This window comes from Tribolium castaneum, chromosome 10 (genome assembly GCF_031307605.1).
Source record: "Tribolium castaneum strain GA2 chromosome 10, icTriCast1.1, whole genome shotgun sequence".
In the NCBI taxonomy this organism is placed as follows: Eukaryota; Metazoa; Arthropoda; class Insecta; order Coleoptera; family Tenebrionidae; genus Tribolium; species Tribolium castaneum.
In genome coordinates, this window is record NC_087403.1 from 369274 (window position 1) to 385375 (window position 16102).

Here is a 16102-nt window from a genome sequence, read left to right on the forward strand (position 1 = left end):
CTTTCAACGTAAAATAATCTAAGGTAAAAACCAAGGGCGGATCTAGGGGAATGTATGTTTTATGATTATTAAAAAAATGTGTTGTTTTTATTACGAGAGTCAATTATTTCAAAAACTTAGCAAAATCCACTAGTAAAAAAACACTATGGTTAGCAACAATGTACATCCAAAAATGTACAAAATACCCCGTCTTCTGTAGATCAGTTATTAAATTAATTAATTTAATTATTATTAAATATTAATTAGTTAAATTTGGACTCTTAATAATTTGTAGATGTTATTTATACTCTAGGATGCATTTCAGAAAAAAGTATGACGTGATAATAATATTTTTTCAATGGCATACTGGTGATATACTTGGTTATTTTGATACCACGTTGGTACTGAAAAGAACAATAAAAAGTTTGCATATTTTTAGGGTGAACAAAAATACGGATTTTATACTTTGAACACTATTAACACTAATTTTGGACAAAATTTGGTACTCCTAGAATTTTTTTTCAACTGTACAACTAATTCAAATTTAATTTACAGAATTAGCCAAACAATTATTTATTTACACAATTAGAGGGTGAGTCTAGAGTCCAGTCTATTTCGATCTTTTATTTTCTGTAAAGACATAATGCGTAAGCGTAGACGTAACGTGTCGTAACGGCACACAGTGCGTAGTTACGCAAAATAATTTAAACTATGCACAATGTGAACGAACTTTAAACAGCTGATTCCAAGCAATACTACAGTAGTAAATATCACAATTTACAGATAGAATAAAACGGAGGTGCGATAGCTTGCACATTTCAAACCAATACAATTGGTCCACGTAATCAATCGTTTTTTTGGGAAAACAGTCTAAAGCCAAAATCGTGCCTTACGACACTTGTTGCGTCCCTAAGTCAAGGACGTTGCAATGTCCTTGAACTGGGTTACATAACCAGTTATACAAGCATCTGGTGATGGACCACGAACCCGGTCCCCGATTTTAATGAATTTCAATTTTTGTAGTGTAACTACAAGCAACTAATTGGCAATAAAGCGTGTTATTTATACCAACATTCATTCATTTCGTTATTGATTGGGGAAAACAAGTGCGGACCTGTTTCCAGGCCCAAATTCGGATTTTTTGTGTTCGATTGTTGGCAATAGATACGTGACTAGGGTCACACCAGACGAAGTCACGAATTTTTGCCGAAAGTGAGTGTAAATCTGAAATTGTTTTTGATAAATGGAAATTGGCGCCTCTTCCGAAATGACAAGATCGTTCGGCGACAATCGAGTGGCCTTGGCTTGTTGTTGTTTGTTGAATTTCGGTGGGCTGTGGTGGCACACTTGGGAGTGATTTTTGACTTTTGACAGCTGGGTCCTTTTGGAAAATTCGGGGATTTGAGGTGTAATCCACGCTGAGTTGTGTAAACCGAGCTTTGTTTTATCTCCTTGGGCAGCGCTGGTACGCATGAACCTGCCAGGGGGGCGAGGGGCAGGAAGGGGAGTGTTCTGTTTCTGTGTCTGAGTTTGTGGGTGTCGCGAAAAGTTGTGATCGTATGAAACAAAACGTTAGGTAATAGGAAGAGACGAACTTTTGCCGAATCCTAATAATAGAGAATCTCCAAGCCGGAGTGTGTTCGCTGTGGTGGCATCTACACGTGTTGATCGGGCATCAGCTCCATGACGGCTAAATATATTTATTTACTATGCAGTAGTATAATAGCATCCATTCATAAACCAGTAGGTGTTTATTGTTGTGTGAGGACGAGTCCAGTAACCGAGCCCTTTCGCTGATTTACAGGTTGTTGTCTCCGGAATTGGCCAATGTCAAAAGTTGACGTCTTCATAAATGATGCACACGGGAGCTATGTTGACAAATAGAAGGTACAATGCGAACGCCTCGGGAAAACCGTTCCGAACTTACTCATAACGAACTGCGAGCCTAGCCACAGCCACACCATTCAATCCAGCAAAATGGATATGGGTGTCCGAAAACTGCCGAAAAAACGAAAATTTGACCCCTCCGAACTGGAGGAAAACACGACTGCTTCGTACATTCCTGTGTCTGTTGTTCAAAGTGCACCGCAAGCCACAGCCGTCGATTACTCCTGCCCTACCAATAAGCAAAACACCGTCGATCTCAGCGAGTGGTGCGACCACAGGGTGCTCGCCAAGCAGGGCGACTGGTACTACCCTGGGGTCATCAGGGAGGCCCGAGGAAGCAATGTGAGTAATCACCATTTACAACAACAAAGACCAGAGTGTATACAGTGTGAGTCACCTGAGCTGGACCCGATAGCACACCTGAACGCCTCAAATTCAAATCATGACTCATTTACTCTTCTCAACTCGAAAATTTGCGAATTACGATACGAGTTGCTAACCTCCGGTTGTTATTTAATGTTCTGATAGGAAGTTTTTCAATCTGTGATAAACAATTTGAGAGCTTGCCAGTGGCGGCTCGCCACCCTACCGAAACCAACAAATGTGAATACAAATGCAGCATCTACGATTATGCAGTTTTACGTAATTTTCTTTTCTTTTCAACTTAATTGTCAAAACATTTTTATGTGTCAGTCCGCGTTTAAAATTATAAAACATTTGATACGAAGGTGTTCATTGCCCAAGTTCATGATTTTTCAGAAGTGCCTAACTTCACCCGGATACCTTGACAATGGGAGAGGTGTCTTTGCTTTGTTTTTTTGTGATAAACACACAAAAACTGCAAATGTTTAAATTCGCACTTGATTGCAGATAACCGTGGAGCTGGACGGCAAGGAGGAGAAGCTGGTGCACTTCACCAACGTGTTTGATAACGAGTGTTACAACGTGATAGGGGACGCGAGTCCGTCCAAGAACGAGGTGACGCTCGGGGCGCGCGTTTGCGTCCGTCAGAACCAGCAACAAATGTTCGTGGAGGGTGTGGTATTTAACATTTGTAACGAGGGACAAGTCGTGCGTTTCGTGGTGGCCGTAATCGGCGAAAAACAGTTGAAAATAACGGTGAAACGGTCAGAACTGCGCCTTTTGCGCCCTCCATGGTACGATGAGCTCGTGGAGCCTTTGATCCAGGAGTCCATAACGCCGAAATTGGAGTACTTTGCAAACACGACGGTGTCGCCCCACACACCGGTTTCCGCATGCACTCCCCAATCGAACGGTCGCAACTATGACGACTACTGCGAGAGCGAAGAAGACGAGTTGCGAAGAGGTGATATTACGTTTAATTCCGAGGTAGACGCTAAGCTTTCAGGGAGTTCGAAGCGGAGTAGTATGCATAGTAGAGGAAGCTCCTCCAGTAGTATAACTCCCCGATCTCAGCCGACCACTCCGCGGAGCCAAGCCACGACCCCTCACAAGTATAAGAAAGGCGACGTGGTGTCGAACCCAAACGGCATACGCAAAAAGTTCAACGGGAAACAGTGGAGGAGGTTGTGTTCGAAAGACGGTTGTACGAAAGAATCTCAAAGGCGGGGGTACTGTTCAAGGCATCTTAGCCTCAAAGGTAATAGCCTTCGAAGTGGTCCCGCGTTTCCGCGTTCTAATAGCAAAGCAGATGGTGAGGATACTTCCAGAGATTCGGAAACTTCGCCGAATTGTAACGATCGAAGGATCACCGGACGGTTCGACCAAGAGGAAACTGACGCGGCCAATATGTTAGGTAACATACTTAAGTTTTGAAAATTAGCAAGCTAATCGGATTGGTTGCAGTTTCTTTAGGTAGTTCGCGATCGGCCACTCCGGCCTATTCGCCCAATCACCAAGGCTCATCGCCTCATACAATGCAATCACCGATCACAGTCGGGTCCCGACAAAACGTTTTCATGCCTATTATCAGTCCAGGCTTGCAAAAAATCAACTCGCCGGGGCCACAAGGATACAACACGGCATATCACCAACCCCTACCTTTAAGGTAATTAATTTTCTACACTTACCTTAACCCCGTCCTGTTCCATGTTTCAACGGTCGTTGCACAATTGTAGAACTCGTTAAAAGTTTTGGTATCACTATAAACCGCCCTTTTGCACTAACATTTAATTAAATAATAATTCAGCGACCGCACCTAACACGTTGGAAGCCAATCGAAGACTGATCGGTGTTGAGTAAGCACACCTGATAATTTTTTGCGGAAAAATTTAATCGCTCGCTTCCAGTAAAAAATGCTTCCAACGTCGGGAATCAATTTTAGAGCGATATTTTTGATTCCTAGTATCAATAAAAAAAATTTGATGCAAAATTTCTACCTTTTTCATATTTTTTTAATGTGAAGACATTTTTTTCGGTGGCTCTTTTTGCAAATTATAACAATTTTAAAAATCTATAAGTTTTCAATAACTACCCTCAAAGATCATATTTTTTTACAATTTTCGTTGGTAAAGTTTAAGGCTGCCCCGTAAACTTCTAGTAACTTGCTGACTAAAAAAAACCCTCATATCTCAGAAACTATAAACATTCGGATAAGGCAAGTTGAGTTATTTTGACTTCTTTTGAGCTCGACTAGCACCAGGGCCCTCTTAATCTGAACTATTAAGTATTATTTTTAATTTTATGCAAAAATCCTCTAGCTGAATCTCCATGAAGTTACTAAAATATCTGTGCTAAGATGCTGCTTTTTGAACGAATACCGAACTGATATAGAAAACTGAAAATAAAATGCTGTAATTTTTGTAAAAAAAAATGACAGGGGCGGCACTCAGAACTTTGCACCCCGGCGGCTGTAAGGCTAGAGACGGCCCTGACTAGCACCCTTTAAAGTATACGCAAAACCGTGGAAAGAGAAACCCTTTTCAAAGTGCGCGCGCTGATTTTCTTCCCCACTCGAAATTTCAAACCAGTGGTGTAGTCAATATCTTAATTATGGGGGCACTTGCAAAGTTTGCATATTTGCAGCTCACCATGGTCAAAATACACTTCATCAACCGTTAATACTAACAATTAACACAATTATTTTTGAAATAACCATAGTTCTGCAGGCTAGAATTGCCTTAATTAAGCGGCAGCAATACTATATAGCCAGAACAGATGAACAATCTGAGATGATACCGTTTTTGAATCAGTGATTTTAAATTTGGTCATGGGATACTTGAGATAGTGTTATTTACATTCATGAGCGGAACTTAATATTTTTGTTCGGTTGGAATTACACTGTTTTATAAACATAGGACTACATACGTAGATACGACAGTGTAATTCCAATGGAACGTAATCTGCGAAATCGGAATACGTCCTCATAGCATAGCTAGACCCAAAAGCCGAAAAAAAATGTGAAAACTTTGGACAAGGAACTATAATTGAAGAACTTTCAACATCTATTATCGGTCCACTTTAATAAAAATTACGCCCTAGTGTAAATTCTTTATATGTGGCCTGTGTAAGTCGGACTTTAAACGAACGTTTCTAGTAATTTTAATGATAGGTTGGAAGCCCTGAAAGTTTTTAAAATCTGTTAATTAATTACTTAACTTAAATTTGTGAATTTGTGAAGCTGGTCCAAAAAGAGGGTACCAAGACTAATACTTTGTTTTAACAAAAATCAACCAGTTCAGTTCTTTACTGCGCTTGTGCCAATTGTTAAATTTTGAAAATGAATAAGTGCTGCCATCCGGTACACTAGAAAACTAGGCACGGCGTACCAACCCAACATCTTTACTGCTGGTCTTTATCCAAGTGAAGACATAGAAGTTTTTTTTTTTGAAGTTTTGAGAAAATATCTTGGTGATATTTTGCACTCATTTCCTTCTATCGCCGGTTTAATCGAGTTACAAGAGTATGTATACTGATAATGAAGAAAATTCTTCTTGTAGACCCGAGTCAGTTCGGCCGATCCAGGGCGTGCCAAGTGTCATTCGACTGACCTCCAGTCCTCGTCAGTGGGGTCCTAACTCGACCGACCACCAACAAGGCGTGATTCTGCAGCAGGCTTTGACGACAAACCCACCTGTAGAAACCGAAAACGCCCAAATCCAATCAGGTAAAAAGCCGTCGCGTCCCCTTCTCTGTAATTTTGCATGAATGTGTTGATCTAGGAACTGTTCTAATGCATTCAACTAATGCAAGTCTACTACCAGTTATAGTCAATCCAACTCAGCTGTTACCTGTTTTGCCTTCTGCATCACAGTCCGTTGTAAAAAAGGTGATCCCTAGCGGCACCGTGCCCCAGCCCACGCCGCCAGTGATCGTCAAAACGGAGCAAGGTGCGTGCCCCATTTCATGGTCCAGAAAATTTTTACTCATAAAATTAAACTCTGTCCAACACACGCAAGCTTAATTTGCCGTTGGACAGTGTAATTTTGGAGTGCTTGAGTTTGATTGAATGTGAATCGTCTCCAGTTGCGTCGAATTTGCAACAGAACCACAAGGACCCAGTGATCCATCACGCGCCGCAGCCGCGCATTTCCGTTCAGTCGCACACCGCGACCTCGCCCCAGTTCACCCAAACGCCTCCGCGGCCTGTGGCCCCCCAGCCGAAGATCTCGACGAATTCCCAATCAGCCTTCGTAATCCCCTGGCACTCGATCGTTCCGATTTTGACCGCTTGTCCTGAATCCAACTCGCCGCCCCCTTCCGAGCTCTCGCCCCCGTTATCAGCGCCCCCTGTTCCCATCTCAGCGACGAAAATGGACGTACCTGATGACGACGCCGAAGAACTGATTCCAATTCCGGCCGAAGAAGACGACGATGTTTTCGAAAATGAACCAACGGATGCGAGTTTGAACGAAAATTCGACGAGCAAACGGCGGACGCAGTCACTGAGCTCGCTACAGACCCCGAAGGATAATAATTTGGTCAAGGTGGGTACAGTTTTTCGAATAGTCGGGGTTTGAGTTTGGTTTTGTAGAATAAGGACCGGATTCGGCGGCCTATGAATGCTTTCATGATTTTTTCGAAACGACATCGGGCTTTGGTCCATCAGAGGCACCCTAATCAGGACAACAGGACCGTTTCGAAGATTTTGGGCGAGTGGTGGTACGCCCTAGGCCCGGAACAGAAGCGGAAGTACCACGAGTTGGCGTCGGAGGTCAAGGAGGCACACTTCAAGGCGCATCCGGAGTGGAAATGGTGAGTTTTCTGGTGTTTTGCCTCCAAAAAAACGTCACAAAACATAAATTTTGAAATAAACCTAAAAATAACTAAAACCAGACTAAATGCAAAGAGGAAGTACATAATCAGAATAAACCGGAAATAATATATTTTTTAAACTAACTTGAAAAGAAAAATATGAATTTTTAAGAATATAAATTATAATAATAATCAATAAAAAACAAAAACAGCGAAAGAACAGTTGCTGAAGTAGTAAATATTTTAAGTTTATGCTGCTTCTCAAGCGACATCAAGTTTAATTTGTTTAAATTTTGTTAGAGCTTTGCCTTTTTTTCATAAATTTCTTAATGTTGTCTCTTAACCAAGGTTAATATTTTTTTGTAAGTTTTTTATTGAATAAAGGGGAATTTTTACTAAAAAGGTATAACTTGACATAATATTGATTGGCAATATGGTAAAAAAAATTGTAAATCTTGAAGATAGTTGGAGTATAAGAAATATTTGTAAGATAATTGAAACACTTTAGAATGATTTTAATTTTTTGTATAATTCAGTGATCATGTCTGTAAAGTTAACTTTCGTAGGTTTTTATTATTTAAAAAAATAAATCGGCCGTTCATTTAGGTGCAACAAGGACCGCCGGAAATCGTCAACCGGTTCAACTCGCAGCAAGTTGAGTTCGACCGGTGACAGTGCCGAAGTGGGCGAAGTCCCGATGAGCCCCCAGCCGTTGAACTCTCCGGCGCCTTTGGCGGAGCCCCCTCGCCAAATCCTCCCAGACAACCCTGGGGACGTCTCCGACGACGACCAGATGGTCATAATCGAGGAGCCGGGAACCGTCGAAATCGACTTGAAATGCAAAGAAAAAGTAACCGATTCGGACTCTGAATCGCAGAGCGATTTGGAAGGAGGCGAGAACCGCTTCTCGCAGCAGCGTTTCAGTCCCGTGTCCAAAACCGGCACGGACGTCACCTACAGGCCTAAACCGATCAAAGCAATAATGCCAACCTCGGACAGCTCGATCAAGTACAGCCCGGTTGCGAGTTCGAGTAGTTTGGGTTTTCACTACTCGCCGGTGAATCCCTCGGGAGTTACCGGTTTCCAGCCCACAGGGGGCGCTTTCAAGCAAGCACCGCAGGCCAAATCAGTGATTCAGATCGGCGATAGTCATCAGAATAGTCAATTTGGGAGTCAACAACCGGTCACAGTTGCGATTTTTACGGGACAGTCGGTTTGTTTGTCGAATGATACGGAGCGTTCGCAACCGGTGGTTGTGGTCGCGTCAACGCCGTCAGAACAACCTGTACAGTATGTTTACATGCCGCCACCGTTCACTGTTTCGGATTCGAACGGACGGAACTTGTCTGTTCCGGTGCAACTGGTTTCGAAAACTTCCTCACAGGCCGATGGCGGCAAAAAGGAGTTCAAGCTCGCGCCCACTCCGGCGCAGTTGGGCAAAGCACCGCTACAAAGGCGACAATCGATGGGTAATTAAACCAAATACGAAAAATATATTTAAAATAGCTTTCACAAAAAAATTGTTGGCATTCAGTCATCCAGTCAGTATTTAATTTTGTGTTTTGAAGTGTTGATCATTGGGTTATAAGGGTTTTGAGACGCCGAGTTGTACTTTGTTTTTTTAATTCCAGTATCTTAGTATCTTAGAAAAACTGGAACTACACTATTTATTAATCTATGTTTCAATTTAAAATTAACAGAACTGTTATTTGAAAAATAAATAATTTTCAAAACCAGTGTTGGTATAATTTTATTAACAAATTATTAGCGTGTCGAGAACAGCACAAGACGACGTCTCTGAAGCCCAAATAAACAAATAAACTCAATGGTTGCATTTGCGTAGCTACATTTTTTGTTACTAAGTTTTTCCAATCGATTTTTCACAGCTCCGACAACTTCAAATAACACAGCGCAAGTCACAAGTGAACCGTCGGTCCCTTTGCCACCACCTCCCACCAGTGAGAGCTCAACGCAAGACTGCCTTGTGTCCCCAATCCCGAAAAAGAGCCTTTTTAAACGGAACAAAGAAGACGGAATGGATAAGTGAGTTCGCTACTTGTTTTTGTTTCATAAACTAAGAATTATTCATCCAGGGTTTTGGATCAAGTCAACTTTGAGAAAAAATTCTGTTCCTTGCCTCAATTTAAACCAGAAGAATGTCAATCACCAAGTGCTATTTCGTCCTCAAGCCCTGGTCTTTTCGCATACAAGAAACGAAACCTTAGCTTGACGAATAGATCGTCAGTCGATGAGGAATCCGAAAGCGAAACGCCCCAATCCGTGCCCAAATCTTCATCGTCTCTGAAGCCAGCCGTGTTCTTCGGGCCTGACTTCAACGTCGACAACGTTCGAGGTAAATTATTTAATTTTAGTGTTACCACTTGTTACTTTATTGGATAAAGGTCTATCTTGAAGCGATTCAACTTAATTTCAAAGAAAAATTTATAGAAAACAGCATTATAAAAAATATAAACACATTAAAAAAATATAAACAAGTCCCAAAATATATTGTTTAAAAAAAGTATGGCCCCTGCGATTCCGGTGGATTTGCGCACGTCCACTAGTTTTAATTCTCGTGAATTCTTTCAAAGTCATTAAGAACAATTTCTGTATTCTTAACATAATATTATTATTATTTTAGAGATGAACGAGATGGGGGAGGGCAGCTCCCCACGGACGCCGCGCACGCCCGGGACGTCGAAGGAGTCCGAGAAGGGGCACCGAAAGATTCTGGAGCAGCGTCGGCAGTTAGTGATGCAGTTGTTCCACGAACACACGTATTTTCCGTCTGCGCAAGCGACGTCGAACTTTCAGTCGCAGCATTCAGATATATTTCCGAGCAAAGCGAGTTTGCAGTTGAAAATTCGTGAAGTAAGACAAAAAGTCATGGCGCGAAACAATTCAACTCCGCACAGTGCAAATAGTCAAAGTAGTCCAGTCACTCCAGCAGAACCCTTAAATGTATCCTCTAGTAGTTAGCTAGTAATGTGCAATAACGTGTTGTCTTCCTTCTCATATATTATCGTGAAGTTAACTGAGGAGAACGGTTAGTGAATCCCTCTCTCGAGAGAAACGAACAGTTGTTGGCGTAGTGCAATTATTGTGAATCCATGTCATTTGTATTCATTTTATATAATTTATTGTATCGAAATTTTATTAAGTGTACACTTGTAATTGTAAATCCCACGATTGCCATGTAAAATGTTATCAGATATTAAATCACTATTTTTAAAATTTATTTGGCCCAAGTCGTCAAGTGCACCTTCAATGTTCCAATTGTTATTGTTGCGATGACTGGAGTGTATAATGTTTATGATCACAGTTGCACTTTCTCGGCACTAAACGTTGCCATATCGATGTTACGTTTCCACCAGAAAGGTGCTGTTTCGTTAGTTTCCTGGTGCTCAATAGTTTTAGCACTTGACTGTATCACGACTGGCCTATATGTGCAGACGGAATTGCATTGTTTCAGTTTTAATGAAGGCTGCAAATATGGGTTGGTTTAATTTAAGAATTAAGTTCGCCTTTTGCAATACTTGAGCTTTTCAAATTTACTTGTATTATTTAGTATTGTTAAATATATTTTTTAATTTTCCAAATATAGAGTTCTTTAAATTATTCATTATGGCTTTAAATACGTAAAACCTGTTCATTGATAAGTGTAGCATTTTGTAACTAATGATCTCTATAGTGAATCTTTGTGTATTCAGCTGTACTTCGCAGGTTGTCAATTTTAAGACTAACGTAACGTTAAAATTCGCAACTTGTTTAGGAAATAGTGAAGCTAGACCGCTTGGATTATTTTTCTAGGTATAATTAATTTTGATCTCAGTTAACGTTTTCCATGTGAATATTATTTCAATTCCTAAGTAGGTAGTACGTATTCACAGACCTATAAATACATAGATATATATTATATACATTGTGATTTATAACAAAATAAAGTCAAGTTGAAAATGAGTGATGTTTTCGAACTGTGATCATAAATCGAGGTGGGTACAAAAAATTTCAACCGTCGACGGGTTTGGCTGTAATTGTCTGATCTTATTTATTGAGTTAATAATACAAACAAGTGACAAACAGAGGGATGTTAACAACACTCCAACGGTAAGTAACAATACATTGAGACCCTGTGAGTGCGAGTTTAGGCACAAAACTGGTCGATGATAGGTAGTCAAAAGTTGGTACTTAGCTGTGTATGACACGGTTCAATAAACGTTCAATTTATTATAAATAATTAATTACAAGTTTCTCTACAATATGGTTATTTGTTAAAATACTCTTTAAGATATTTTATTTATCACATGCATTTATCACATACACATAAATATAAACTATAGTAATGAAATGCATAGTGCATGCTTTAAACAACAGAATTTGCTCGAACATTGCAATAATAAACTTTGACTTTCTACACTTTGTACCAAAATTTGCTATTTCTAATTATCGTATCCCAAGTTACTAACAACGTTCATATAAAAAATATATTTATTTTACAACTGGTTAAGTTACTATTCCCTATTTAAACACATTGAGTAGTCGGCAAGACTCCAGAAACGTCGTCTCAAAACAAATTATTCGACCGGTATGTACATTGTTTCTGTCGGCCTTACTCTCTTTAAAGCTAATTAAAAAAACGTATAACCAAAAACATGCTCCAGCATGCCCAAAACAATACAACAAAGAACTGAGGTTTGTACGGTTGCTAAATCTAACTCCGTGTTATTACAATAAATAATTTCTTTGTACCGCCAGGTACGAGAATTGCACATGAAACACTTAACCCTTTATCACTTAACAGTTTTGAACAAAATAGGGATGTTTGGTTGACTGGAATCGTGCATGCATGAACAAACAGGAAGGTATGCACGCCAAAACGATACGTACTTAAGTCATAGCTGCGTAACTAACTTAAGTTAAGGGAGAACCTTGGGCCCTTCCATCAAACCCTGCAAAAATATCACGGCTAAGGAAACTCAACTGCTGCAAGAAAATACATTTGAACTATAATTTCGCGTTAAGGCAGTAATGAATAAAATTTGAACCACTAACTTATGTATAAAATTCTTATCACAGAACTAATACAAAATCTGCCTAATTACTAATCTCTATCACTATCCACGTCAAGTTGGAGGGAGTCGACGCTGTCATTCGACGACACACTGCTCCTCACATTTGCGAACTTGCCAATGGCCAAGTCTTCATCCGGCGACGGAATAACTCTCGTAACTTTAAACCGCGAGATCGGGCGCGTGTTGGGGTCTTGTACTTTGGTTATTTGGAACCGGTTCTTGGGGGGCCGTGCCGCCGGAACGGGCGACAGAATCGGCGGAGAGTCGACCGAGAGGGGCGTAGCCCCCGGCGCGGGCTCCGGAACGACGTAACGGGGCTCGCAACTCAGGGAAACCTTCCGCGAAACGAGCTGCGAAATCGTGGCGATTTCGTCGCAGCTTGACTCTTTGAAATTCTTGTTGACTGTGCAAATTGCGTTCATTTTTTTCACAAGTTGGACGTAGGCTTGGGGGTCCTAAAAGGATAATCAACGCGCGACAACACATAGCAAACACTTACGTGAGACGAACGGTTCGTTTCGTCAATCTCGATTTTCGAAATCTTCGACGATGTTAACGCCTGGCACAGGCGCTCTAAGCCAGGGACTTGAATCGCTTTGTTCCCCTTCAGGTTAATTTTCTACAAGATGATAATTGCTATTTTAACAAACTAACTTGTTGAATTGAACTAATTAGTTCAATTTGGTCACGTGAAAAATTAATCACGCATTTCATTGCGGATTAAATTAATAAAGCGATCCTAAGTATTTTATACGTATGTACTTATTCAAACTTACACGTTTTTTCAAATTGTAAATATAATTACTATTGTCGTTACTTGTTTATACGTATTACATAAATAAAACTGTGAATTGAATGCAAGCAAAACGGTGTAAATTCAGTAATAATGTACGAGATATAATTTGCATTTTTTTGTGTTGTAAGAGGTAGATAATAAATTGTAAAAAACTGAATCAATTAAGGAAAAATTGTGCCATACTTGCAACGAGTTGTTATTCTCGATGGCATTCGCGAGGTAGTCAATTCCTTTGCACGTCAGGAGGGTGCACTGGAGCCCTAGGCCCTCCAGAGACGTCGTCACCTCCAAACTGGGGGCAATGTCGGAAATAACCGCATCCGTCAGGTGGTTATAACCGATGTTAAGGGTGTGCAAATTTTTACACTCAGACTGAAACCACTCTAATAATTTTAAAATTTCAAGCGCCAAAACCTTACAATTATACTACAGATAACCGGTCCACTTTTCTCCGTGACTTGGTTGTTGAAAACGACTAAAACCGACAAGCCACAGCCTGCCGTCGTCTGTTTGGTGAGTCCTTTAGCTAGGACTTCCAGCCCCCTGTCCCCGATAAAATTATTACTTATGTCTAGGACTTTAAGTGTGAAGTTTTTCTGCAGGAAACGGCCCAAACAGTCAGCTTCTTTTGTGTACAGTCCGGTCGAGGGCAGGTACAGTTCGCAGAGAGTAGTGTTTGTCATTAGACTTTCGACTGAAATTTTTGGTCAATTTACTTATTAGTCCAGGGTTTTAGCAACTTACCTAAGTAAAACGACGGTAACTTTATAAGCATACAAGCGTCAAACTTCAATGTGGTGATTCTAGTGTTGCTCTTAACGGCGTTAAGTAACATCCGCATGTAGTTCTCGTTGATTACCATCCCTTTGAAGGAGATGGCCTCCAAGACGGTAAGATTTGTACAAGCGTTGCAGAAGCACTTCCAGGCCGTTTCGTCAAAATTCATCGCGACCTCAATATCACACACCGAACCGTAATATTCCAACATGTTGAAGAATTCGCTTATCGTCTCCGACGTGAACTTACATTCGTATAACACCAAGGTGCGGAAGTTCGACACTTTTAACAAGTCTTCCAACGTCTCGTTCACCTCATTCGTTATGTTTATCATCGATAAGTTCAATACTGCTGAATGGTTTGTGTTGTTTTTTATTTCCTGCAAACCAACACTCATTACGCAACCACGAAGCTAAGCAAGAACGTCGTATCTGCAGCTGAAGCACATTGACATTGTCTTGCCACCGACAGTCCAAACAGTTACTGCAGACGCACTAAATAACTTCTGAACATTTAAAGTAATAGATTTTAGTACAAATTAAAATATACAGAGGGTGCCATTCAAAAAAATTATGTTATAGACTGCGCTGTTCCATTTCGTCTATCTATTACAAGCCATTTAATTTGAAAAAACTCTGTAAAGACGATGATGTTCAGTTAGAACTAACGCTCGTCACTTGAGTGTTCGTTATAAGCGAGTTCCACTGTACTTTTCTTAAAAACTCAATTTCAAATTATGCGTTCACACACTTGTTTGAACAACTGCTCTGCAGACATTCTCATCCATGCTCCTAGTATATGAAATAAAGGAGCAATCGGAAATTTTCATAAATAACTCAAAAAATACTTTAAGCAGTTACGACGTTTTCGTTAAGTAAGGCAAAAAGTTATTACCATGATCAGATTTTTGATTATGTCCAGCTCTATGGTTTGATGCTGCTTGCAGGAGGCTTGGTAGATTTGTAGGATTTTTTCGGGGGGCAAATACGTGTCTGAAACGTTGAGTACATTACGTAACGATCGATTCGCAACAAAACCCTCACTTATGGTCCAAGGACAGTCGTTTTCGGGCTCCCTGTAGGTGGCCAACTCCGTCTCCTCCTTGGGGAAGGAGACCTTCCTGACGGTGCTCGAGGTGGAGGACTCCCTCCGTAAAATGGACGGGAGGGCGGTCTCATCCTGCTCGTTCGGTTCCACAATACTTGGCTCGGTTTGGGTGCGAATGGGCTCCAGAGGAACAGCCAGAATGTCCTCGTCCACTGAGACCTCTTTGTCCAAAATGTGGCATTTTTGGATGCACGACGAATCTGCAAAGGCGCAACGGGTTATCAATTTGGGGCCGCTTCCGCGTTACCAATGTCGCAGACTGTGGAGTCCTCCGAGTGCTCACTCTCTTCTTCTGCAACAGGGCTTTCGGTAAAACTTTCAGTGCCACTGTCTACAAGGAAAGGTGTGTCAAATTCATTTATGATTGGAGACAAATCCATTACGTTCATCATTTAGAACGGACCTTTCTTTTTATTGTGATCTAGCGGACAGAAGTCATCGAGTATTGATAAATACTTCAAATACTTTGGCTGCTTGGGGTATATTTACCTCGTTTGCGAACCATTCTTGAATTGGTAAGTCACCACATCCACAATATTGGCAAAGTCCGGTGCGGAACTGTTCATTAAACCAACCTCATTCTCGGAAAAGCATTTTTTAGTCGGGTTTTTAACACACACACAAATTCACAATCCAAAAGTAAAAATAAGTCAAAAAGCAACATGGATGATAGCGCAACAACCACTGACATAAGATGAAACCTAGATTGCGACGTAACACTAGGCTACACTCCTCCAAGACAAACACAGATATAACGCACTTTTATCGCAATAAGCGTGTGAACCGCGGCTGCAAATATGCGCTTTTTTACACACACGAAGCGACTAAGCGCCCCAACCGACAAAAAATGCCCCATGACCAATTCATTCAATTATCCCAAAAACGAACGCACAACCACGTATTTTTTGTTTTGTATTGATAGCAGGCCCCGGCATGGCCCCGGCGGCTTGTTTTGGTTTTTTTGTATTGAACAATCCTCACTCTAATTTTTTGCACACTCTGTGATTGTCAACCGGGTTCGGTCCTCCAAAATAAACGGCAAAGGTGTGCCCACCGCAAGAATCAAACATTTATCGCACTTGTGTGTGAGAGTGATACGTTTGAGTTGTAATAGCCACGGCTATTAAATAACGTTGTTTGTAAATTAAAGATTGTATTTCTTGTTGTCACAATTTGGGCCAATTATTGGTTCAAACCGGGCGCCAAAATGGTTCAAGGGTGTAGGTGGGCGAGGTGGACCGACCCCCGAAAATCAACCGGGGCTTGCTTTTTGGCGGTTTAAACCCACTCTTGGGTTAATTCCAATTTT

At 41.0% G+C, this 16102-nt stretch overlaps 2 protein-coding genes across 5 annotated transcripts; one reads left to right on the forward strand and one right to left on the reverse strand.

The window, feature by feature from the left end:
* Positions 1-931: 931 nt before the first annotated feature.
* On the forward strand, positions 932-11001 carry cic (capicua). Of its 3 annotated transcripts, XM_008200355.3 has the most exons (13): positions 932-1722; positions 1784-2208; positions 2737-3487; positions 3539-3643; positions 3694-3895; positions 5787-5953; positions 6009-6176; positions 6313-6773; positions 6821-7041; positions 7648-8510; positions 8928-9084; positions 9135-9394; positions 9683-11001. In XM_008200355.3, the coding sequence occupies exons 2-13, from the start codon at positions 1957-1959 to the stop codon at positions 10018-10020; spliced, it is 3945 nt and encodes a 1314-aa protein (XP_008198577.2). In that variant the 5' UTR covers positions 932-1722; positions 1784-1956; the 3' UTR covers positions 10021-11001. The 3 variants fall into 3 exon arrangements, with proteins under 3 accessions (XP_008198577.2, XP_008198573.2, XP_968497.3); XM_008200351.3 differs by having other exon boundaries at positions 934-1722; positions 2737-3643; positions 6051-6176; XM_963404.5 differs by having other exon boundaries at positions 936-1722; positions 2737-3643.
* Positions 11002-11248: 247 nt separating this feature from the next.
* On the reverse strand, positions 11249-15810 carry LOC100142591 (protein phosphatase 1 regulatory subunit 37). Of its 2 annotated transcripts, none has more exons than XM_008200338.3 (9): positions 15283-15810; positions 15041-15124; positions 14730-14993; positions 14581-14678; positions 13654-14065; positions 13329-13603; positions 13093-13281; positions 12613-12732; positions 11249-12568 (listed from the first exon to the last, which is right to left on the reverse strand). In XM_008200338.3, exons 1-9 carry the CDS (start codon positions 15296-15298, stop codon positions 12143-12145), a joined length of 1884 nt encoding a protein of 627 aa, XP_008198560.2. In that variant the 5' UTR covers positions 15299-15810; the 3' UTR covers positions 11249-12142. The 2 variants fall into 2 exon arrangements, with proteins under 2 accessions (XP_008198560.2, XP_001808136.3); XM_001808084.4 differs by having other exon boundaries at positions 15041-15214; positions 15283-15809.
* Positions 15811-16102: the final 292 nt, after the last annotated feature.

Bases quoted from the DNA above. Each gene is read 5' to 3' on its own strand.
- cic (XM_963404.5), top strand. From the start codon at position 1,957: ATGGATATGGGTGTCCGAAAACTGCCGAAAAAACGAAAATTTGACCCC. The intron at 6,774-6,820 runs GTGGGTACAGTT...TTGGTTTTGTAG, and splicing joins AGGATAATAATTTGGTCAAG to AATAAGGACCGGATTCGGCG. The intron at 9,085-9,134 runs GTGAGTTCGCTA...TTATTCATCCAG, and splicing joins AAAGAAGACGGAATGGATAA to GGTTTTGGATCAAGTCAACT.
- LOC100142591 (XM_001808084.4), bottom strand. From the start codon at position 15,185: ATGATGAACGTAATGGATTTGTCTCCAATCATAAATGAATTTGACACA. The intron at 13,282-13,328 runs GTAAGGTTTTGG...GAGTGGTTTCAG, and splicing joins CGGTTATCTGTAGTATAATT to TCTGAGTGTAAAAATTTGCA. The intron at 12,733-13,092 runs GTATGGCACAAT...ATCATCTTGTAG, and splicing joins AGAATAACAACTCGTTGCAA to AAAATTAACCTGAAGGGGAA.